This window comes from Takifugu flavidus, chromosome 21 (genome assembly GCF_003711565.1).
Source record: "Takifugu flavidus isolate HTHZ2018 chromosome 21, ASM371156v2, whole genome shotgun sequence".
In the NCBI taxonomy this organism is placed as follows: Eukaryota; Metazoa; Chordata; class Actinopteri; order Tetraodontiformes; family Tetraodontidae; genus Takifugu; species Takifugu flavidus.
In genome coordinates, this window is record NC_079540.1 from 9,513,732 (window position 1) to 9,539,950 (window position 26,219).

Genomic DNA, 26,219 nt, shown 5'->3' on the forward strand with positions numbered 1-26,219 from the left:
GTTTTCCTGAATCGACAGAACTAACACAATATCCTGTGACACCGAGTTAAAATATACCTTCATGTAAGGTTCTTTATCTCGTTCTGTGATCAGTGGCCTTATGGACAAGTTTCCAACAAACCTGTCCTTTAATGAAGAAACCTTCTTCTTCTCTCGTCCGAGCGGCTCAGGCCAAACATTGGCAGTAACACATACATCCAGATGCAGCTGGTTAGCTTATGTTGGAAGAGGCAGAGATGAACAGATATCTACTGATGCGTTCCTGGAACAAATTCTATTATCCTTATCTCAAAACACAAACAGTGACATGAGAGAGAGGTTCTTTAACTGGATGAACCATCTGGGCTTTGATTCCTTATTCGATTTTCCTCAGAGTTCATGTTGGAGTTTTTCTTTTTCATTTCCTCTCATGAGGTTCAAGATCTACTTGTGAGCATTTTGTTTACTGTGTGATCTGTCCCCTGTTTATTTCAAGTTATCATGATCTATCATGGCTAACATGAAACACTCTTGTTTGATAAATAACCTGATTTGATCTGATTAGATTCCCAGTGTCTGGGTTTGGATGCTCTTAATTCCGAACACACAGTACAATAATCGTCCAGTGGGGAGAATTCTGTCTATCTGATCCTTTGAAATATGTCGACCCAGTTTTCCTTCGGCTCATCGGTGCGTTCCAGAGCAGCATTACGCCAACAGAAATTTGTCAAACAGCAATATTAAACCTTCTGCTGGAACTTTATTACCAAAGGAGATCCCTGTAGTATTTGAGAGTGGTCTCACTAAACAAGCGTGTCAACAAGTCTGAGTCGGAAATGGACATGAGACCAAAGTGTCGCCCTCTGGTGGGTGGCTGCAGTGAACCTCCCCATACATGCACACGATCTTGTCACAATCACACGGTACCCTGGGCCTGCTTAAGATTTCTTCCTGTTAAATGGGAGGTTTTCTTGGGTTTTGCAAAGCACTTTGCGGCGATCTTGATTGTAACAGACACTATATAAATAAAGTTTTATTGAATTTGTTACCATTACACAGTCAGATTGATGCCGCCTTTTCCCTCGAGTTGGATTTTTGAGTAAATTGATTCAATACAATATACACCCAAACAGACAAATATGAGACGAGATGCTTATCAAAAGCTTTTATTTGACTTTTGGGTGAATTTAAACAAATTAGAGCCGTTGCAATCGCCCGAGTTTACATTTGTTGTAATGATCCAATTTTGGCTGGGATAAGTTCCAGCTCCCCCGAGTCCTTGCAAAAGTATTAGAATTGATCGATATTAAATGGATATTTATAGTAGAAGAAAAGCTAATTTTCTGAATTGCAACACTTGGTCAATCTGAGCACAATAGATATGATCAGAGGGCAGATGGATCTCATGACTCTTCAAAGAAGCAGCCAGTTCCTAAATAAGTACAGGCCTGCCAGGTCAAATTAGCTCTTCGGTGTAATATTTTGTCTTGGCAGCGGTGTTAAAGTCAAATGCAACACTTTTCTGGGCTCATTTTCAGACTCACAACAGTCAACTACAACTCCATGATCCTTAGCTAAAAGTCACTTTCCTTCACAGCCTTCAATGTTCTGGCCAGGGGAACGGGAATGAAATCAGTAAGTTTGGATTCCACAAAGAAATGATGGATTACCAGGTCTGATAATGAACCAAGGACTACGGCTGTTTAAACATCTTATTTAGAGCTTAATCTTTCCTCAAAAACTAAAGTTTGTGTACGGAACACAGCAGCTTTGCAGTGCACCTGGTAGCGACCGCTGTGTCACCTTCAGCAGACTCTGACAGGCTGAGATTCACTGATGTGACGCTAAATCCAGGAAATACATCGGGGTTCATCTCCTGGGGAATCTGGTTGACTCTTGGCTGCACAAGAGGGGTCATAAATGGAAAGTGTCCAACAAAATTACACAAACACGCTCAATCATGTCAGATCTCTGCTCAGGCAGCAATAAAAGAGGCTTACGTGGTTGTTTAGGTGGTTGTTTCGATGGTTTCTGACCTCGACTCCAGTTAAATGATCTCGGTCAACGAGTCCCAGCAAAGAAAGCAAACACTTTCTTTAACTGCCGGACCTGAAATGTAAATTTGTCTCAGCTGGGAAAGGGACCGCAGCGGTGAAATAAATATGGCTGCATCATGAGAATGCAAAGGTTGTGGGGGCTTTACTTTCTGCTGGGATGTATAGTTTTGATGCCAGTGAACTCTCTCCTGAGCCATTTGTCATCTGACCTGAAACTGGAACGAATGTATTTCGACACATGGCACTGTTTTCTGTTGTTGCATGGAGAGACTGCGAAAATGCCAATGCAATTACAGAATAATACCGCAGAAGTATTCCCCTTTCCTTTTTTAAAATTTATTTTTGTATTTCTCATGAATATCAGAACAATAAATCTGGCTTAAAAGCTTCCACATGGAGCTCACAAACTCAAACCTCCCAAAAATCGAATGGGAGTGGGTCGCATGTGAGCAGCGGACAAAATACAGACAGACAGTAAACGCATCCTCAAATACAGCCGGCCAAGTTTCTTAGCTGCGGTCCTCCCAACTATAGTAGAAATGTGAGAGTCTGAGTCTGTACAGCCCATCATGCTTGATGCCTTTTCCCAACATTTGCAGGCATTAAGGCCCACGAGAATCTTATGAGAAATCTCTCAAGTACGATTACATACAGCCCCCCCACACACACACACACATATACACAAACAGTAATGTAAGACTAATTTTAAAAAAACCAAAACTTTTCCAGCCTCTCCTCCACACGGGGCATGTAGGTTTTAAAACTGCGTTTGGTCTAGTCTGGTGTGGCGATGGCTGCCTTCGCTCACAGCTCATCATCTTTGTTCCTTTGAGCGGTTTCTGAGATTAATCATGAACAAGCGGCTTTTGCTGTCTCGAACATAAAAGAGAAGCTGCGCAACATGAAGCAGGATGTAGAACTGAAGAGGAAAGTGACTGTTCATCATCGGGTGGGACAAGTGTTTAGGTTAGTGGATGGACGTGCGTTCTGTTTTCATGGACAGCGTCACAGACAATAAACCGGCTGACATCCCCAACATACATATTCTGTGCATTATCATGAAGAAGCTAAATGGCTCAAATTGCCTTGGATTGAGAGCCGGGAGCAGGACAATCTGGACAGATACTCCCCACAATTATTGTTACAAATGAGTGCAAATGTTTACCACTTCTCTGACATTTCCCATTCAACCATTCCAAAAGGGGGTCTTGATCCTTTTGTAAACAGCAGCATTGGTTGGGTTGAGAAGCACCGTGAGGGTTCGATAACTGCGGCCTGGACTGTATAAAACACTCACTACTCCGGCTCTCTCATTGGCTTATCTGTTGCGTGTGTGAGGAGGTGAAGGGGCTTCTGGGATAGATCCCTTACGCTCAGGATCCATTTTAGACCACTTTGTTGGAGTAGACCACGGAGGCTTTTAAAGACCACCGACCATCCTAAATGCAGCACAGCCTGGTGTTGTGCAGCCACCCATGAGGCCACGCTAGCAGATAATCTTGCACCTTCTTATCACAACCTTTCTGTGAACCTTTCCCTGGAGCATGACTGGGGGTCTAACCTGTCTCACGACCACGTCTTTCAAAGTCGTCTTTGCCGCCAGTTTCAATGGTTCCAAACTTAGAACCTGAGATTATTAACAGACTGTTTGACCTTCTCTCCACTTCCTGCCCAACTGGCTCATTTTGAATGTATTCAATTAATGTTTAGTTTCTTTACTGGACCATTTCTCTGGAACAGAAACAAAGATTCACTAAATGCCAACCTGGAACAAACAATTTATAAACACTGAAGATGCTATCATAGATGGTCGGAATATAGTAAAAAATGTTACCGTTGTGATATGTACAATCACGTGAGAAGGAATGCAACTGTATCTGTGGGGTAGATTATTGGACTAGATTAGATTTATCACGCGTCAGATGTTGTTTTAGGCCCTAATAAGATGCTGCTCAGGCCAAAGGGGTCACCAGACACGGCGACAGCAAAGACAGAGGATGAAACTAAGTATCTTATAGATATAAAGGGGTCTGCAGTGAAGGGGTGGTCTGGGCTCTTCTCGTCGAGACAAGAGCTGTTTTCGAGCTCTTTGCTGTTTTCTTCCTTCTTTCCAGCCTTTCTCTCCCTGTCAAGATGCTATTGTGCGGTTGTCAGCTGCCTTTGTGCAGAGACATAATGATCTCTGTTCAAACCACCAAAATTAAACTACCCTTGCTTCATGTAAAGCGCTGAATAAACCATGTTTTTCATTTCAAGGGGTCCAAATTCTGCAGGCAGACAGATGTTTCAAAGAAGCAGAACACTCAAGAATCTACCCAATCATTAACTTTGATTTCTTGGCTGTTTCTATGGATTGCACAAGATAAAAAGACAGAGTGGAAAATGTTACGTTGAACGATCAAGCTTTCAACAGTATAAAGTTACAACAATGGAAACCCACAGAGATACAATCAGGCTTCAAATGAATTGGAAGAAAACATTTTAAAAACAGCAAGTTTAGAGACACTAAAATACATTTAAACACTGTCATCAATTATCACAAAAGAACAGACAGGAAGAACGTGACAACTGGGCAGATTCGTTTATAGATTGAGTGTTAAAATCTAAAGTTCTCACAATGAAGGCAGACAAACAGCATAAAGATCCTGCAACGCTCCTAAATTCTAAACAGTTCGACCTACATATCTAAGACAGGAGAAGCAGCCTTGTACAAGTGTTACCTGGATGAGCAGGTTCCCCAACGGTTCTCCGATCTGTTCTTTTATTTTGGAGCATTTTCTGCTCCGATGATAAAGTGCAAAATGAGATATGAGATGTTTATTTACCGAAATCCTCCAGTTACAATGCTGCTCGCTATTGTAAAAATGGGCTCAAATGTTGCACCAATTAACGATGTGTGTCTGGAGGATGGGAGAGGAAGCCCCTCCATGGGAACGCACAACCAAAACCAAACAAGCAAACAAACTGGCTCAGTCAGAGGCCCGAACGCTGGGCAGCAGCAGAGTCGGCGCTCTTTGTGACGCAAGCCTTCCAACATGGGAATCTTCCCTCTGGGACCAATCTGGGACGTCCCCGATGGCCTCCTCCTTCCCTGCTGGAGGCTCAGGCTGTCGAAATGCAAGAATGCCGCAAGTCCTTAATCCCACTCCAGAAATATCTGAGTTATGAGATATTAACTTCTGAACAGCCCAGCGGGGGTTTCCTTGGCCAAAAACTTACAGGATCCCTGTGAGATTTGGATACATTTTAACTTAAAACAGGATTCAAATTCCTAAACTGAGAGGGACGAAGAAGGCGCAGTGGTTCCTCTGTTGAGTGAGGGAGGAGCTCATAGCTGCAGAACCCTGCACATCACCTAATCCTTCCACAGAAGGTGTCTCAGCTAATCCAAACAAATGGGCATTTAATGGCAGCGGCGGTGTTCTTCAGCGCCACGTCCGTGTTTATCTTTCATGCCATTAAGCGTGGCCTGCAGGGCTTATAAAGTCCGGCTGTGGTCGTCCTGGCTTACAATCAACACGCAGCTTCAGGGTTCCTCTCATGTTCTATCACCGCCTGTGCTTTGCCTCTTTCTTCCTTCCAATCTCTGCTGTGCTTTGCTTCTATCACCACAAAAGGACTGACCTTATCTCTCGGGGCTCAGATAATGTTACTCACAACTCTTTTTCTGCTCTCCCACCGCTGCTTTTGCTAGTGACGCCTATTTATCATATCAGTGCCTGTGTGAGGCACTTTGGAGTACAGGGATACATAAAGAGTGTGTGTTTGCGTTTCTGTATGTAATATATGTGTGGTTGCCTTCTGGCCTAAATTTCCCCCGTGACTCTGGACCGACGCTGACTCTAAACAGAGGGATGAGAGGGAAGATCTTGTGCGGTAGCTGGACTACAAAACCCGGAGAAGAAAGCGCTTTAGGCTGACCTTGAGTTCACCACAGCACTCCGGGAACAGGAAAAAAGATGTTGGTGTGGATGATGATGTGCAGCTCAGCACTGCATCACTGCCACTGGGGGGGGGGGGGGGGGGGGTTGGTTTAGCAAAGCCTGATAATTATGACTCAGTGCTCATCAAGTCCATATTTGGACAGTTTACTATGTGAAGACGCATTTTTGGTGAATTGGGTCAGGTATTGAAGACAAAAGGTCAGGATTCTCATTTGTCTTATTTTTGCTTTTTAGGTTTAGGTCAAAAACATCTGTTTTGATCCTTGTAATCCTGGAGGATTACAGATTACTTTCTTATTTAAAAAAATGAGGCTGTTCCTACAGGAAATGGTATGATTGTTGGATTCTTCTGAAACATTTTGTTGCAATAACACTGCAGCAACAGGTGAGCACATTAAATGTGTGACGCATTAACCAAAGTCAAACTGCTCGGAGTGTTTAGGAAACATGACAATGTTAAAAAATTAGAGAAATGCAGACGTTAGCGGACGGACACGACGGGCACAGATGGAAGAAATCAGAGGGGTCATAAAGGAGACACAGGTGAAAGAAAGACTGGAAGGAAAAGTCAAACAGGAAAGGTTATACATCCAACCAATGAATAATATTTGTTCACTTTCTCGTCATATTATGACCACTCAGCGCTCTTTACAGTCCAGAGCCACATGAACTCGGACAGCATCAGAAGAGGATTCAGTTTCACAAATCCGCATGCTATTCTATAGTAAACGCACGTGTCACCTGTGCCCCACAACACTGCCCGCTCCGGTCCGTCCATCACATCACTGTCACTATAGCAACAACTGAAGAGGGGAACCGGATACCAACAGGGCACGACTGAAACGACTGCAGTATCAGTGTTACGGCGCTGACTTTAAAAGGATTCTGTTTACTGGATCGGGTCGACCGTTTGCCCACTACTGAATGATGTCATCGGAGAAGACAGAAAGTCACCAGGAGTGTGTAGGGAAACGATTTGCAGCTCCAGACATCATCCATCACAGAGATGTCTACTTCTACACTCATACAGGAGTGCTGTTTGACACTCACTTTTCCCTTGTTTAGTTTAATGACTGGATCTGGTCAAGAGAGGAAACGTCTCATTGATCCTTCACAGGCCGTCATTTAGGCTGACGGCCATTTGTCACACACATCAAACACATAGATGTAAAACACTGTCACACAAACATAACGTAGTGGCAGAGCTGGACATTCGTCTGTCATAGAGCTGTGTGCCACACACACACACACAACACACACACACACACACACACACACACAGACACACACACGGAGCTCTGGAGGCTTAGCTGCTTCATCTCACAGCCACTGAAAACATGTCAATTTGAATAAACACCTAGAACCATTTGTTAGCCTTTGGAACTGGGTTGTGAACGTAGACCAAGAAGCAAATGCGTCGGATTGGTCACTGACAGATTTAGGGCTCAGCTCCTGTTAGCTCAAGGTATAGTAGCAAGCTTTATGACTGGCCTGGAGACGGCTACTGACAAGCACTTGGACTTTTCTTCACATTTAGTCTGAACCAAATATGAACAACATTAATGTTAACTAGCGTTCTACACTTGTTTGTTATTTCATCTCAGATCATGGATGGTATTTCTTTATCACCAGCCAGACTGTCTGGAAAAATCCCTGAAAAAAGACTAAAAGGTCTTTACGATTTGTCTTTGTTATTATTTTGGTAGAATAGTTTTTATCGGTTTGATCCAATAACAATAAATGTGCTCATTGATTTGAGAAGCGAAGGCAGCTATTTTTATTTTATTATCACATTGATGGACACAGCAGATTACACTACTTGTAAGGATAATTGTAATCAGAAACAGAATTTGTTGTAGTGTCAAATTATGCAAGAAGTGCTTGGTGACACTTCCTGGTCATGTTTGCCAAAAACAAGGAAAACTCCTGATTACAACATGGACAGAGATACGTCAACACTTGAGTCAAGCTAGTTCAGCACTGCTTACGATTGTTTTAATTGGTAAATTTTGCTTTAGAATTTGATCAGCAGTGCATCAAATCCGGTGGGTGAGTCCAGGCTGTTCACAGAGCCGTGATAGGTTCCAGTTTGCAGGCCGATCTTCCCACTACTGTTTCTGCACCAAACTGAATATCGGGTAACCAAATGTTGTCCGGACACGCAACGGCAGATGTTTTTCATCTGCCACAGGATGGTGAATGAGGTGTCGTACGAATTGTGACACCGAACCGACACCCTGAACCACCCACACAAAACGCTGAGGAGCCTCAGTCAGCTAATACATCACAACATGCACCCACACAACCGAGCAGGAAATGATTAAATAACAATGTGAAGACAGAGAATCTTGGGAAACGTGGCTCCTATCCCGACACCACGAGGACACAACACAAACAATGGAAGTCTTTGGAAGATGATTTGGCTGAGACTGATGGAGGGTTCATGTTTACCTTCCTCCCAGCATCTTACTCTCTGTCCTCCATATGGCAGCATCAACATATATAACACTTTAACGCCACATTTTACTGAGAATGTAAACAAGGGAATCTCCATTTTCTGGTTAATGCCATGTTTTATTCCCCGGAGAGGCTCACTGAAAGGGATTTTCCTGTGTCCATGACAACCATGTTATCACAACTTTCTACTATAGGTGCAACCCAAAGACAAAGTGGGTGCCGCCCCACCCACTCCCAGGCTACCAGTATAACAGATTAAATCTACAAACACATGCAAAAAGGAGAAAGCAGTGGTGTGTTTGCAGAACTACAGTATGAGAGACGTGTCCGTGTCCTCTGGAAGGGAGCCCAGCTGTCAGACAAAGACATCTTCACAAAGAGCAACATCTGTCGGGGAGAGTGGAGGAGCCGCTGAGGGGAGAGATGGCCTCAGAGGCAACATGGAGGGAGGCAGCAAGAACTTTTCTCAGCAAGTTGCAGAGCTATCTTTGGGATTAGCCATTGTCAGATACACGGCCATCAAACGCATAAATTGGAGCGAAAATGTACCCGGAGCTTTGTGATTTGCAGCCTATTCAGATGTTACATTTCGCTGCCAGAACTAACACAAGCATGTTCCTCTCGGTGCATTCTTTTCCCGTAATAATAATAAAAAGGAATATGACAGACAGATCATTCTAAATTCACTGTGTGGACATTTTGTGGTATCGCTCCGGCGCAGATTGAATTCAGCTTTGTTGTTTCAGCTCGGCTGACCTTCATCCAACCTTGATTTACAGCACACGACCTACGTGAACCTCCACCCTGCGGGAAAATAAACAGCAGCAGATACGGCTGAGCAATATCATCATCTACTCTGTTTATCGAGACTCATTCTGGAACAAAAATAGGGCAGAGATAAGTGTAGTACGGTAGGTTCAGGCTCAGTCGTGATTAGCTGCAGCCGCCATAAAATCACATTAGTTCCTCCCTTAATGCTCAGACTGACTAAATATCTAATGTTTCTCTCTCAGGCATTAATTCTTAGATGTGGGTCATGATCAGTCAACCTTGGAAGTGTTAAGAGTTACAGCGATGAACACTGTGATTCTGGCAGCTGTGTGACCATAACTTACACACTTAGCAAAGCTGATTTCTACTCTCCTGCCCAAAATAATATTATTTATACAATTCCATTTGGATAAGTGTATGGAAGTATTCCTCCTGTTGCAGCCATATTCAATAACCTACTACAACAGAACAGCAGAACTGGGTGAGAGAAGTAACCTGGATCAATACTAAATGTTTAACAGGGAATTAATTAACCAATGGAATTCAAGTCACATCATAACTACGAAGAAACTTTCCTGTTTTAGAATTGCTTTGATTGAAATGTCCTGGAGACATTTTTCAGCAAGTTAAACTGAAAAACTGTAATAAAGTCTCCCACCCGGAGGTTGGAAACATTTCCATTGGTTTGATTTTGGACAGAAGAAACAGGCAGGTTTTTTCTTCAAATAGCTGCTAAACGAGCGCAGGATCGTGCAGCTAGTGGAAAGTTACCCCAGGAATAAGCCGGTTGCACCCTCAGAGGACAGCTGGAGGAAACCTAAACAGAGAATGGTTCTATTGTGGACAGCAGCCAACAACAGAAGGGGAGCCGATGAAGCTCGTGGATGATGTTTGGCCATTTCAACAAATGACTCTATATTTCAGGAAGATAACTGGGGAAATATCAGTCAGAGACAATGGGAAATGTATACAAATGGACATGTGAGTTTTGAGGAGTTCGGACCTGCTTACACATTTGATGTGATTTACTGTTGTTATGAACAGTCTTCTGCTAATACTAGTTTATTCCTTTATGGGATAATAACATCCTGAAGTCGATTAAAATGATCTAACCATGAACAAATGTTCCTTACAGTTGTTTTATGTAGCCCAGCAATAAAACTTTGCAACAACCAACAACATTTTCTTCGAATTAAGCTGTGAGCTCCTCCTGCGGCTTCCTGTTCAACAAAAAGCAAACGACCTAACACAACAACCATCTGGCAAAAGGAGCTCATTTACCATCTAAAGAGCAGTAAAATTTCCCCTAGGAATTAATATTAAATGTCAGTGTGCTGAGGTAGTATTAGGCCAAGTTTCTAGTCCTGCTATCTTACTGCCTGAGCCTTATGTACCTGTGACAAGCTGCAGAGCACAAAACATTCAGGAAACAGCCTGAAAAATTGGCACATTATAAAAGAATACACTGGAGGGGGAATGGGAATACAAACCAATCCGGGTAAACTCCCAGGTCATTTCACTGAGGCATCGATGCGTGCCAAGCTACGTGCTATAGCTCCAGTCTTTAAGAAGTCAAACGTAAAGCCTTGTAATTAAAAGAAAATAAATCCCTCTTAAATTACCCTCGAGAGAGCGATCTGCTGAAATGACTGATGGAAAAAGAACCGTGTTGTTGCTCTGGATGTACCGAGGATATGCAGTTCAATTACCACAATGATGCTTTGGGCTGGCTTTAAAGATGTTATATACATTATATTAACATGTTATCAACATGTCTTCAGCTCCTGAGGCTGAGCTGATGGATATTTCACATTTTAAAAAGGGAGGGCCAAAGCAGTCTGACATATCGAGTGTGACGCCACCATTAAAGCTACTCTGAAATGGTGGTTTCTCCTCTGTGAGGCTCTCTGGAACCATCAAACCTACTCACCATTTGTCCTGTGATGGAGGTGAAACAAGCTGCTCTCGATCCATTTATGGTTTATGCAGCACAGTTCAGGTGTTAAATTGAGGCGCAGAATGGTGCATAAGACACCTGCGATAGCTTCCTCCCTCCCATCCTCACTAAACTCTGCTCTCACCCTCATTCTATAGTTCTCCTGAGGAGCGAAATTAGCCTGAGCTAGTCACACATTAATTACACATTAATTACAAGTAAGAAAAGGGAAGTTAAACATGTTTGCATCTCACTTCTGGTTGTGGGACTTTCATTTTTCATTTAAATACCCTCTGCCTAAACATCTCCATATTTCAGAATGTTTAAATAACTGATAAGCAGAGTCACAGCAGAGCTGAACGCAACCATCCATCACATTTAAAACTAAAGTGAAAAATAGAGATTAGAGATTTGCCAGCTTGTCCATCCCTGATGTCCTCCACAGGGTGCTACTTTTATCATTTAGTCAGAAACAAATGCTAATATTTTATATTCCCATTGAACATATAGGTTTAACACAATTATAATTAATTATTATGTGAGAAACAAAATGATCTTTAACTTCCTGCAGGCAACTATTGATTATCTTATAATAAACTGTGGTAAACATATTTTCAGTCTCCAAAGTCTTAAACTGAGAAGCTTCTGATAAAGCGTGACTCTCAGTCGGGCCGTTGCCTCAGCGGGCAGTTCGGGGAAGTCGGTGATCCTTAAACAAACGGAGGCCACCTTTGACTGGTCAGGAATGTTATCAGGATCCATCCAGTCTCAAGAGGAAGAGATCTTAGATTTAAATAAGCCTCAAACAGCTGTTTGCCGCATCACTCTCTCTGCCCCCCACACAGCAGCAGGCAGCCGCGGCGCTATCTGAAATACTCTCTTTCATCACTCCTGACTGCAGCTTTCACTGAGTCAAGCGGGGAAAGACCTGCGGTAATTGAGACAGATAGACTCGCCAGGACACTCAATCTCCTGTCCAATGAAAAATGTTAACTGCATCCTGATGTGTCCCCCATGAGCGGGCTAATTACAATTACCCACGGTGGTAATTCAAGTGTCCCCCCTGAAATAGCTCCAGTTGCTTTCTCCTGCTAATCTCTCAGCTTCTCTGTTGATTTTTCTTTCAGAAGCGATGCGTCCAGCCTCGTTCTTCATCACCTTATTCAGCTGAGTTGGCAGTTCTGTGGCTTTTCTGAACTACACAAGAAAGAAGAGGAGCAAATCCTCATTAAAGTTGATCTCAATCCGTGATCTGGATCATGGCCAACAGAGGACCAGGCCCTCCTCTGCCAGGTTTAACGTAATCCACCTCAACAAATTTGAGGTACACAGTGTAAATTTGGACAGACAACCGCGAAGCCTCCAGCTTTGTTCGCAAAGGTCAATATTAGTCGGTCCTAGAGCCAAAGTCGTGCGGACCCCAGCGCGTCATGAAAGAGGCCCGATTCTGTTGGTGGTGATGGCAGACTGGGCTCCCCTTTTAACCTCTAGAGAAACCTCCAGTAGAAAATGTACCCAAGAGGGTGTCATTAGTCAAACCTTCAGCCTGCCAACGTCGCCGTGCTGTTTTCATAGTATCACTTGTGCTATCACGGGCAGATGAGGTCCACTGAGCAACGATAAAGCCGCTGTTATTTCACCCCTGGCCTGTCTTGACACTTTTAGGAGCCGCAAAGAAGCACGCTCAGGTTTTCAGCCCAGACTCTGGTTGAGTAAAGCCTCAACATTTGTTTTTATTAGAAAGACTCACATCTTAATCCCTGATACACACCATAAACAGTAAATTCAGCCAGCCCCGCGTTAGCGAGAATAAAGCCTGGAGCTTAAAGCTCACGTCATATATTTCCACCCGATTTTGGCGTTTTATTCCCTGGTGTGGATCTGCGTGCAGGTGGAGCAGATTCCAAACATCCTCCCTCAGTTCTTGCAAACGCCGTCACCAAGCGTCTGAAATGAACGGCGAGCTCGTCGGCTGACGCTTCACCAGAGTGGGGAGTTCAAGTTTGGTTCATGTCATGAAGAAGACGCGCTTAGACTCTTCTGGGGGCGACACACTGGCTGCTAACGAATATAAATGCTTTATTCCTGCTTCGGTCGGTTCACAGAAAATAAACCGTTAGCTTCCAGCACCTCATGAAGGATTGACCTCGCTAATCTCATGGAAGAACGACAACACTCTGGAAAGTCAAGGAGCACATTTGAACAATTTGGAGGTTTGTTATTGTTCCTTCACTTTAGAGACACAAAGTCTCTCACTACAGTATATCGCCACGGAGCCCGAGGGCGGAGCCAAATTTGAACATTCTTCAGTGGCTCTACAAATCCAATGAAATTAGAGGTAATAAAACTAGGCATTTATATCCTATTAGTGGAATGAATTTAATAGTGTTGGTTTTATTTTAGAAAAATATCAAACAGACTGAAGTGGTTTTCCTAAGTAATTCTGGGGGTGAGAGTTTGACTTACACATCGTTCACTTGAATAAATAAAGAGAGCTTTCTCTTTCTCAGCCTTTCGTCTTCTGAGCGTCTCTAGGGATCGTTCGCGGACTTCCTGCCATTAAAGAGACAGGCCGGTGGAGGACAGGGAGTGACTGACATAACTACCTCTGCTCTATGACCGACACGACGCACAACTCAACTGGACATCTGTGGAATTTGCTAAAAGGGTCGTTTGCGCAGGAAAAAATAGACATGTCTGTCGGAAGAAGAGTTATTTATGGAGGCTAAAAACAGACAGCTGTTCAACATCTGGAAGTAAAAGAAACACTAACTTGAGATCATGAACACAGTTACATAACGGAACAGTCTGCAAATAATGTTGCTAATTGTAGCTTGTAGATGATTCAATAAACATTTGTGTTGAATTTCAGAGTAACAGCTGTCTTGTCAAGAGTGAGTTATCGAGGTTGAAACAGGAGGGAAAACTCAGGCGGGAGTTTGTGCACGTTGGATTATCTGAAATTTGTGCCTCCGTCTCATTTTCATCAAAAAAGCAAAGCGCAGCGTCGTGGAAGAGAACTTCCGTCCAAAAACGTTCTGCACATGTCACTGCCAGTAAAACCCGTTCCCACTATAATCCATCTTCTTTTCCAAATGCTTCATGTCTAATATGAGGGATTTGTTGATGCAAAGCCACTCACTGAACTGTCTAAAACTGAAATGTTCAAAGTTGAAGACACGTGAAAAGTAGGTTTGGAGCCCCCAGAACGACGCTGCATTCAAAACTGTATCTCTTGAAATGTTTGTGGGTTTTTTCTTTTAACAGACAAAAAAAGGGGGAAAACAGACAAAATATTGTGAGAGGTTCCGACATGACAGAAAAGCAAACAAGTCCTGGTTTTAGTTCTCATCTCTAAAGCAAAACAAAGTTATGATGTGAAGCTCTCCGAGAGACCACACACACCCGACGGAAAATCAGCAAATACACAGTTGCCTCAAACAACACACATCCAGTGTTTGTGATGCAATGACTTTTAAACACAGCAGCTCATAAATCCGCCGTTCCTGCAAGCGTTCAGACGCACGTCCTTACCTTCTGCAGCCATTGGGTGTAATTCTCCATTATATGCTCCAGCTGTTGGATCTTCTGGCTGGAAAAGTCTGGCGCTGTTGGTGGGGCGTCTCTCTGCAGAGAATTGGCATTGTGCTGGGCGCCGCTGGCCTTGGCCTCCCTGCACGAGGCTCCTCTGCCTCCATCGCCCTCGGGCAGGATGAACGTGTAGGTGCACTGGCCATGCTGGATCCTGTGCAAGCGCCTGTTGCTATAATTACTGCTGCTACCTCCGCCGCTACTGCTGCCACCTGTGCTGCTGCTCTCCGTCCCCCTCCTCTGCTCCCCTTTTTCACAGCTCGCAATCACCAGGAGCGCTGCCAGCGAGAGCCAGCCGTGGCCAAAGTTGGACCACAGCATCATATCAGGTTGCAGGTGAGTTTTACGTTCTTGAGTCTGTAACTGCTCCTTTGCTGCTGTGGCTTCGAGTTGCCTTTAAAGCTGGATCAGACAACACTTGACAAATGTGCTCCATCCATCCTAACATTGGACCTCCAGCCTCGCAAACTTCTCCAAACATGGACACATTCTACTTTCTTCAAGTCTGTGTCTCTGTCAGGAGGACTCCACACATCTCTAACTGGGTGAAAGCTTGATGCTCCTTCAGTTATTCACATTCAGACGCTTCATCATTCAGATCTGTGCAGTAAAAGAGCTCAGATGTGTCATCAGACCTCCCCTGGTCCCTTTGCCTTCCCTTCCTCATCTGCTCTCTGACTTAACAACCAGAGTGTGGGGGAGAGAGAGAGAGAGAGGGAGAGAGAAGAGATTCTCTCCTACTCTGAGCCTGCCCCTCACAGAGCATGCAGAGGAATGTGAGTGTGTGTCCATGGACAAGTGTGTGTGTGTGTGTGTGTGAGCCAGGCAGAAAAAGGACCCCGGCACAGATGATGTGCTTTGACTTGGAGGATCAGTTTACAGGCGTTCAGGCTGCTGGTTCATGTGCTCGACCTGCCTCTCCGCCTTGCGAGTTGACAGAATTAACGTGATCAACTCTGCAGATCGACTCGGCTCCGCGTGGTCCAGTGACAGGTGTCGCTCTGAAAACACCGCAGCGGCGTGTCCGACTGTGTCCCGACCACATGCTGGGGCACATGCTTTGCTAACGTGCACATGTTGTTACATACACAATAATGTACGATCCAGATGAGGGGAACTTCATGCTTGGACTATCTGACTCTTCCAGATATGGGAGTGTGGGTTTAGGCAGCTGATCTCCATGTTTCTGCTTGGATCGTGTTTCTGTGTTGTGGCAGAGGAACTTTGCCTGTTTTTGCTGGGACGAATGTGGGACGAACAATACAGTTTTAGGCTGCTGCTGGTGCACCACCAACCTTAATCATGTGAAATCCAGAGGAGAAAATTAGCTTCCTTAAAATATCTTCAAAGTTTAGTTCAGTTTCAGATATTTTATTGAAAACCTCTGGATTTCCTTCTTCTTTCTGACTATTTATGTCACGGGTGCTGCCTGAACTCCTGTTTTTTTTTTTTGGTATTTAATTTCTTTCTGATGGAATTTCTAAAGGAAAAGGTTAAATATCTAGTAAAGGTAGGTCCATAAAGAAAAGATGAGGAAGGAGAATTACCACAAATATATGTAGGATTGGTTGAGACTTTTATTCTGACTACCTTCTCTCTGTGATGCCAAACTTGTGATCCTGTGATCCCACAGGACTCGTACGTTCACTGTGCTGCTGCCAGAGTTCCTCTCTGAAGAGGCCCCTCAGATAGATCATGTAATACAGCTCTGTATCTGAGGGCCATGGTGGGGAAATTATAGCAAATTTACAAATGCAAGCATATGATGAATGTCAAAAAATACGAGCTGCCCAGCGCAGAGAGCTGCTCTCGCGGTGATGTAAAGGTCTCGTCTCAGTATCCGTGCAACCTCCATCATGCTGGAGAACGTCACTGAACTTCTGTCAATGTTTGACACTGAAGGATGAAGTAGTCTTATTTTAACAGAACTAAAAACATGCAGGCGTGTTCGGGTCGATGTAAACTCAGCCTAACCTGAACTCTTCCTGGGATTAACGGGTTTACGATGGAGCGCATTAATTGGATTTTTCGTCTTATCAAAATACCGGGCACACCCTCCTCGGTCATGATTTACAAAAACAAAACGCAGTCCAAAAATGAGCGGGTCATCAAAGAATGTGCTGTCATAATTAGAGCAGACAGAGGAAACACAGCTCTGGATTAAAGTCTTACAAGGAGTTAAGTCTCCATAACTCCTTGTTATGGAGTTTTAATTGTAAAATCGCCGATTCTTGGGGAGTTACAGCTGCCCACTTTCTGGCTGGACTTCAACATTCCTTTTCCCTCCAAAACATCAAAATCTGCATGGATGTGCAAAATGTTCACGTACTCGCCTCATATTGGCAGTGGATAAGTGGCAGCGATCATTAATTATCGTTGGTTGCGTGTGTTCAGGGACATTAAAGGGCTGCAGATGTGTTAGGGCTGCGAGGTGTTGAGAGCCAGCAGATAACAACCCCCTCGAATAACCCAGACTGGCCAAGACACAAAGCATGTGCAAATAGCTCTTGGAGTGGTTGACGTACTTTCCTGGTATCCTAAAATGTGGGCGCCAGTTTCACGGTCCAAAGGAAACTGAGTGGGAGATAAATGGCACCACAGGACAACATTCTGGTTCAAATTAAAACTACACATCCTACACTTCTCTGACCACTGACCGAAAACCGCAGTGACAGAGCGTAAATTTACAAAAAAAACGGTCTGTAATCAGAATTAGTGCACTGACTTCTGAAGCTTTGGTGCCTTTTGAGGACAAGAAAGTTCAAACTGAACAAACCTTTGCTGAGGAGCCAAACGTCAGATCAGTCCGACTTTGATGTAAATATATCAAGAAATGAAAGCTACAGAGAGTGTGCCCACTTCCAAACCCTCTAGGGTCTGATGTTATCTGTCACATACTTCCTGTCTCACATATAAATTCAATCGAAAGTGGCTTCTGATATCATTTTGCTGAAAACAGTCAAGAATATTGTGGGTTATGTCGCTCACAAGAGGCCTGAGGGCAGCTGGGCTTCGTGGGAATGGGACAAATGGTTTCCTCGTGAAAGCATTTAGAAGACCTTGTGTATAATCCAACATCCATTTAAATGACACTTTTGTGGGAACATTGGAAGTTTATTTGTTCTAATGAAATGGCTTTTTATTAGATAAATATATTTATGTCCTTTTTACTGGTGCCCGTTGAAGTCTAAGTCAGGTGGGACATTTCAATAAATGTCTGTTTCAATAACCGCTCAAACAAATGAACATAAATGGTTGGATACAAGTTGTCTGGTAAAATTGTAATTATTGAATTATTTAATACTGTGTGGGATTCTATTACAAAACACGAATAGTATATTATCCGTTTACGAAAAGATTAAGGAAAAAGGGAACAAAATAACTTGTTCGATTTACACGTTTTACACACCAAGCTTTTGTCTACTACAACACCGCCCCCTGTGGAATATCAACTCATATCCTACTCAGTCCCCAGCACACTCGGCTTGGGACGATTCTCTTGATCACCCTCTATTACACCAAGGTCATGGGTTTGGTACCCATATGGGTTACTCGCACTGTTTTGTTAGCCAGCTGTGGACTGGTGAGGTACTCTTGAGCAAGGTACCGAACCCTCAAATGACCAGAGCACCAGTCCAGGGCATCCAACCCAGGCTAACATCTTCTCGCTGTGTTTGTTGCATTGTCATCTATGACTTTATGTACTAACAGTGTGTAAAAATGATGATTTCACTGGGAAATCAACCAAATTGAACCTGCAACCTTTAAACTTTTCCTAAAGGAGCATTCTGCATCACTAGCGTTGAGGATGGATGGTCAGTGATCTCCCTCTGATCTCCTAGTCTATGTGATGAAGGTGAGTATTCAAACTCTTTTCCTTTGCTTTCAAAGTTTGAAACCACCAAACATGTTTGGGATATATGAAAAGAGATCTCGCTAAATCTCAACGTCTGGCCAGACCGCAAAGAAAGACCGTGTGTTATAAATGTAGTTGTCACCAAAAGTGGAGGACAAAAGCGTTCCATTTGACTCCAATAGCAAACCTCAGCAACTCATTCAGAGCGTCTTGAATGGCTTCAACTCTCTCAGTGTTTGTTCGTTCCTTTTAACTGGGAAAATTTGAATTTGATTCAAGGGTTGGCAACCCTGATGGCACCTTTTCTTTCATCCCTAAGCTTCACCGTTCGTCATGGTGATGGTGATTAAAGTGCACGCAAACACTCAAACGCAGTGTCATGGTAATGCTGAAGCAGCGCCAGAATCTATACCATTGAGACATCAGTAAATGGGGCCTGTTTGCAAGTGCTAATGCAGGTCACTCTCCTGCTTTCTTCTCCTCCTCCGAGTTCAGGGTGGACCTGTCATATTCTCTCAGGGATCCTCTGAATGAGCCACACTTCAATCTGCCGGGGCCTCCACAGAACTTTCTTCTCAGCCCAGTTAGCATTTTGCCAAGTGAGGGCTGAGTGAGGGTGAGTGACAGGCTGGATGATCGTAACCCTGAGCAGGTTAGCAGATAAGTAAATAAACTCCAGCTGATAATATTATAGAACTGATCTCAAACAAGAATTTTTGTTTCTGAATATCCAACTAAGACCTAAAAATGTGCTTTAGTCACTTTGAACCTTTTAATGGGCCCTGTTTTTCCCAGTCTACATGCGCGGGAGGGTAATTCATTTAACGGACAATTTTGTGGATTCATTTGTGCTTTCTGTCCTCTCTACTTTTGAGGCGGATGGAATGTCTTAACCGTGTCCTAACCCTCACGCTGCTCTGTTGACCTTCTGGGTCAGGTTTGGTGCAGGACATCAGCTCACATTCTCCTGACTGCCTGACGCTACATGAGAGCATGTTAGCAGTTCTAGAAGTAGTCGGTCAAATGAGGGCAGCTGTGTTACTTCCTATTACAGATGGGTTCACTCCTGTTTTCATGCAGACTGGGGGACGAAGGGGGGAGGTGGGGGGGGGGGGGGGGGGGCAGCTCAAGCAGCCACTTTTTTGGATGGCCTAATGATAACCCGATCCAAAGCCACCAAGTGCATTTGATATTGAGTTTCTGACTTTGCTGAGTGACCTCTGTGTGTTTCTGCCAAACTGTGATGGCCTTATCCACTTTTACAAAAAACCTAAAGTACCTGCAGAGGTTAACAAATTACTAAAGACAATGATTTTTATACCTAAGTTATTTTGAAGAACTTTCTTTTGAAATATAACTTTTCAGTGTGTACTGGGGAACCAGTAAGGGCATTCTCCCAAACTCAGGTTCGTCATCACTCCTTTAAAGTCCTCCCCACAGATATGACCTCTCTCTCTCCCATCCACATGGATCACCGCCCCCTGTTCCATCTGAGACAGAGTTCAGGCCAGAAGAATGGAAGACTAAGACATTGTCCCCCAGTATGAGGTTAAACCTTTCTTACAAAACATTTCCATAAACAGCTCCCTGTTACACTCGTGTTCTGGCTAAACACACTTACACAAGGCTGATCAATCTCAGTGATTTATTTCATGATTTGTTGTAACTCATTTCCAACAGGAGACAAAAGTTTGGAACAGTAAGTTTAAACAGTCATTCATACTCTTAATTGACCTTCTAGTTATCTTTGCCAGTTGGAGCCGAGGCTATATCGCTGCTATGGTAACCGGCCCAATGGTAACTCATCCGCAAACACTGAGAAAAGAGAAACTGAATCTGAATTAACAAATGAGTGAAGACTTTCGGAACCACAAAAGATCGTTTTTGTCTTCTTTTACCCCACTTATTACAACATCATTGTTTCCCATAATGCTAATGGTGCACCAGAGATTACCAGGTTAGTTTGTCAGTAATGTTGATGCTGGAACAGTTTTCTGCAAGTCACTGGGATCAAATTCAAGTTTATGGATCTTACATGAACTCTGCCTTCAGCTGTCAATCAACATAAAATTAACATGAGAACAAACGCACAAACAAAGTTGCCCTTTGCTGGAGAAATGTCTGGCTGTTGTAAAAGGTCAGGAGGCTTTGGCTCGAACCCCTCTTTGCATCGGTGCTCTGGATGTGTTGCTGCCTGCACACTGACAGACAGGCTGACAGTTGTGTCAGTGTAGTGCACCATCTAATGAGCATAGGCAAGTTATTACAATACATTGAAGCTCCAACTACCCACATTTTACACTTACTGCATGAGTCTGTCTGACCTTTGAGGTAAAAAAAAATCTTTTCTTGCACGTTTTTACGGTTTTCATCTTATTTTCCCCCAAAATGTCACAACCCTCCTCCCTCATTTTAGTTCCCCTTTAGCTAATATTTCATGTTTATGACATCTATTCTGGTCTCACATCTGTTTTCACCACAGCTCCAGCTGGATTACCGGCAGACAGATGCTTGAGGTTGACACCATATTTGCAGGAATTTAAAAATTCCTGGGCTAAAATAAAGTAGAATGAAAGTAATAGAAAAAACATTCCAGCTTTATTTTCATGGCTAGAGGAGACTCCTTAAAACAAAATCCCTGGAACCTCCACAATCCAAGAGTGTTTCATTTCTTCATACATCTGATATAAAGCCAAACGGTGCAGCTGCTTCACTGTAGTGCTGTTGTGTAAGATCACCTGTGGAGAGAACCATCGCAGCACATCTTTGAAAATCTAATTTAGTTTGTCCAGATCCCTGTTGGACAATAACGATGATGCTGCAAAAACAGGGCCTTTCATTTGGCCTTGGACATTCCATCCCCTGCAGCACACTCCAGAGGAGGTGCAGGAACCTCAGGCAGTGTCTATGTTTGACTTTCAGCTGCTGGCTTTAATTCATTGCAGCACAGTTGTGTCCAGCTCCAACTTATTATGAATTCAGCTGGAGGTCAAATAGAATAAATGACTTACACTTACTCTTAAAGAGTTACAACATGCTTTCCCAGTTTCCTACCTGGAGTGACAGAAAGCTCCGGAACACACCCCCTAAACTTAACTGCAAAGGTTTTGACATGAAGTGTATCTCCAGTGTCACAACAATACAAACATTTACATTTGGACTGTTAAGTTAATCTGATCATATGTCACTCAGGCACCCTCAGCCCCCCTCCCTCCCTCATCACTTCATCTCCAGCTTAATTTGCAGCCAGCTTGCAGCCATTTTTCATGCTGTGGTTCCTTCAGCGCAGCCACCATGGTGTAACCATGAGTTCAGCTTCCACATATTCAGCCAGTGTGTAGGTGTGTGTCCCATGTGAGATCATGTGTATCATTTCCATGTTTACTATCATATTCAGTGATTCATGTGAAGGACGCTCTGGGGTGCAGCACATTTGAAATGCACCAACATTCGAGATTTCACAGTCTGCTGGTCATTGCCATGTTTTTCTTTGCTTTGGGCTAATTTATGGCATTCCTTACAGCTGAGATGAATGCAGAACGGACTTACAGCCTCACCTCGGAGCCCACTCCCTTCAACTGATTCGTACTGTATGAAAGATGTGAAGGAATGTGATAAACGGCCCGGCGAGCAGCGCTCGGTGTGCGTTTCGCTTTACCCCACCTACACGTTCTCACAGCTCCGTTCATGGATTTCCTGAAGTATGCACGATCTGCAGCGGACGGGGAGGATTTGGCGAATTCTGTCAAACGAGTAATCCTTTAATGGACAGACGGTTACTTTACTCGCCAAAGAATGTTCACAAAGTCTTTGCGGTGTCAGCTGGTGCATAATATAGAGTCTCTGAAGAGGAGATGGTGCAGCTCCCATCCTCACACTTGTGTTATCCAAAGGTGATAAAGCTATAGACATGAAAACAAAGCTGAACAGATATCCACTTGTAGATGGAGTGAAAAAAATATTAGCATGATTTATGAAAGTCTAAATACTTATGGGTTAAGGTTCCTGTAAACTGTGGGAATAAATGCTGCTCTCTAAAATCACTCATGTGTTTTCATAAAAACACTAAGAAAGTGGGAAATTTATATCATCTGGCTTCCAACAAACCTTTCTCCTAAGTCCCCAGAGAGCATAGTCATATTAATTTGCCAAAATGATGTTTAAAATTAGAATTTAAAAGTCCGTTTATCTGGTTTGGGCAAATGTGCCATGGAACAAGAACATTAAGTTTTGTAAGAGAAACAACATTGACGTTTGTGCTGCAGACATGTTTGTTTTCACCTTAATTCACATGACCAGCAGGCCTCGTGGGACCAATCTCGTTAAGGTTAATCTCTTTTTTCTGGTTTCAGACAGAAACAGAAGCATTTTCTTCTGTTTACAATCTGCCTCCATCTGTTTTTTATCAGACAGAAGTCAAATGGAATCTCCAGATGGAGTGCCACAGGGCTCAATTCTGACACCAATCAGGTTTTATTTATATACACTGTCACTGATTGCAACATATCTATACAAGATAATACTGCACCATTTTTCTTTTCAAATCTCTTCTTAAATGAGGACGCGTTCATATACAAAAGCATGTCTGCATGCCTGGATGTGTCTGTAGGCCTGATATCAAATGCTGCTTGTTAATGATGAATAATAACTAGTTTAATAACAGAAAATCATGCACGTCCTTTAGGCAGCATGAGAAAAATAAAACAAGGGAGGTCTGTCTTGAGCGATGGAACCGGTTCTAAAACGCTTTCTCATGAAAAGCCATTTCTCATCACCTGAGCAGGTGAGCTGCTGCACAGTGTGCTGTCATCACCACACGTTCATTAGCTCCCCTTAAATTACAGCTTTGATGAATGCGACGCGCTACGAAAACATTGGCACATAAAACACGTATTTTCATATTTTATTTAAGTCCTATCAAGTTTCTGTGTTTATGGTTCACATCATAAAGACCAAATTGCCAAAACAGACAGTTGGCAAAGAAACGAGAGCTGTTTCACAGCCATTCACATTTTTACATGATGTTATCAATTCCCACATGGAAGTGATGGAATTAGTTTGTTTTCCTTTGGTCACATGTTATCTGTCACCACATCGAAGGCTCCTGTCAACAACATAACTATTAATTTCATTAACTGATACAGTGAAAGATCCACCAACAATAAAGGGAAAGAAACCTAAAGTAGTTAAAATTCATCCCAAAGACACAAATCTGTCTCCAAACAGGAACTAAAGTATTGACAGGAAGGTGGAAAAGCTGCTTCTGTTTTCTGAGCATTGGTCTGTAGGTGGGACCATCTGTATCACACAGTAGTGAGACGGAGATCTTCAGCTGACTGGTTCCAAACCAAACTGCGCCAACATCTGATTTATGAAACACTGAAATTTGAGGTTCTGGGGCTTATAACATTAAACTGTTTTTATGGAAACCACATGTAAAAATTACACCCAAGTCATCTGTATTCATAGACAGACGTCACTGGCTGGTGTGTGTGTGTGTGTGTGTGTGTGTGTGTGTGTGTTTGAGAGAGAGAGAAATACAACCCGATAAATAACACATATCTTTAACTAATAGCAACCATTGGCTTTGTGATAACAGGAGACATTTATAGAATTACATCATAATAACACAGAGATTAAAAAAGAAAAAGCTTAGAACAACAAAACCTCAGAGGCTCAGACAGTGGCGCGGTGCCATGACAACCAGAAATAATCCTGTAAGGAAAACACAACCAGTCAGCAAATGGAGCCGGTGAAGTAATTTAGTAAATGCTGGATGGATGGATGGATGGATGGATGCTAGGGGAAATTAGCCTGATAATGAAGAGGTGGTATAAACTTGCCCGCTGATGTGTGTTTACCTGAGCTCTGTCATTTCAAATCAAGCCCGAGAGGCACCAGAGGTTGACATCATGTCACTTTTGTTCTCCGGGTCACAGATCCAACACTAAACATAATCAATGGTGGGTCTTCCTGCTTCACCTCCAGGACACAACGGCGAGGCTCCCCAGCACTTGTTTAAGTATGTGTCTACAAACTTGACACACACTAAAGTTGGTATTACCAAGGAAAAATAAATGGGAGCTAATTTAGCAAATGGGGAACAAAAGCAGCAGCACATGGTGCGTGACCCCGGTGACACCTGCGCCTGAGCAACTTGCTGATCTCTGGTCCTGTTTGTTTCTCATAGTGGTCTAACAGCTGACAGAGCTGGAGGGGAACAGCATTTCCCAATTTTCTCTCACTGACACACCACAACACACACAACACACACACACACAAAATAAACTAAAATAAAATAAACTGAATTGAAAATATTCCACTCAACACAGATGTGGTGAATGTGCCTGTGATGTGTGAAGGGTTTGTTGTCACATTAAACCTACAAATCGGATTATTTGTCAGTTGACTGTCAGTCGTGCTGTTGGCCACTGATTCTTTCTGCATCTCAAAGGCTTCCTGACAGAATGAAGTTCAAATGCTGCGGTTTATCAAGACTCACGTTCTTACATGGATAAATTCACAGAACTGATGTGCAACAGCTGACGGTTGGAGGCCAGCAGGTTTTTACAGCTCGTGTCAGTTTCTCTATAAAGATAAAGAAGATTTATTGTGAGGGAAGCAGAATGTGGTCTTGAAGGCATCTTCTTGTTGGTGTGGATGTTGGAGTGGATGGACGTTTTTTACTGTTTGTTTTTAACTCATCCTGTCCAGCAGCTTAAGATCTGAATGACTTATTTTTTCCTCAGGCAGATGCCCAAACACCAACGAAAGCAGTCCGGGCAGCGAGGAACATGCAAAGATGCCTGAAGATGTACCCTCCCAGGATCATAAAGACCATCACATCTACAGGGCAACCACACTGAGGACAACAAGGCTCCGTCCCCCAGATAGAGCAGCAAAGGCCCATCGACGGGGCCGAGACAGCCAGATGATGATGGGACGCACTCGCCTGGAACCGGCTGGCTACGAGGCCAGCGTGCCGACCGCTGCACCACCGTGTCACCCTGTTTCGTACAATGAAACAGACTCTATCGAACCATCAACCCAATGAAATGCTGCATAATTGTTTTGCAACTGGAAGATGCTCCTCCTCAACCCCACCCCCGCTGGAATCTTTTATAGCAGGACCATGTTTCTGTGGACACACCCACCCGTGAATGCACGCTGAGAACATGTGCACGGCTAAGGTTATAAAGCAGTGACACACACACAGTTTCACTTCAGATCTGAACTTTATCTATCAGCTTCAGGCTGGGTTCATGGAGGCGGCGCTGCCTGACGCCAAACGTACGAGCCTGTAATTTAAGCATTTATCAAATCGTGAACCAGCCCTAGAATCCGTGTTTCCTCACGACTAAACCACACGGTGATACCGTACACCTGAGAGTTCTGAAAATGAGGGGAGGTCAGCCCGTTCACGTCTTGCTTCAGGTCATGTGGAGCGTCATTGATCCAGGAACTGTGCTTGGTCTAATTCAGACGCACGTTCAAACACTTCTACACCAAAGATTCTGCGTTTCGTCACACTCAAGTTCAGGTGTGATTGGACTCGTGAACTATGAAAACAGACAAGTGAAAAATGAAAAAGTGTAGAGGAAACATATTAAAAGATGTGTTTTCCATTG

General features: G+C 43.5%; 1 protein-coding gene and 1 long non-coding RNA gene across 4 annotated transcripts in view; one reads left to right on the plus strand and one right to left on the minus strand.

The window, feature by feature from the left end:
• Nucleotides 1-15,425, minus strand: part of angpt1 (angiopoietin 1) — a 40,056-nt gene extending 24,631 nt beyond the window's left edge. Inside the window, exon 1 of one of the 2 annotated variants that reach the window (XM_057020360.1) lies at nt 14,679-15,425. In XM_057020360.1, the coding sequence (XP_056876340.1) occupies nt 14,679-15,059 (381 nt within the window). In that variant the 5' untranslated portion in view covers nt 15,060-15,425. The remainder of the gene's footprint in view (nt 1-14,678) is intronic. The other variant, XM_057020359.1, reaches the window with a different exon arrangement.
• Nucleotides 14,939-26,219, plus strand: LOC130518049 (uncharacterized). Of its 2 annotated transcripts, XR_008947907.1 has the most exons (3): nt 14,940-15,071; nt 18,517-18,591; nt 25,341-26,219. It is a non-coding gene; the product is annotated as an uncharacterized LOC130518049 (long non-coding RNA). The 2 variants fall into 2 exon arrangements; XR_008947908.1 differs by lacking the exon at nt 18,517-18,591 and having other exon boundaries at nt 14,939-15,071.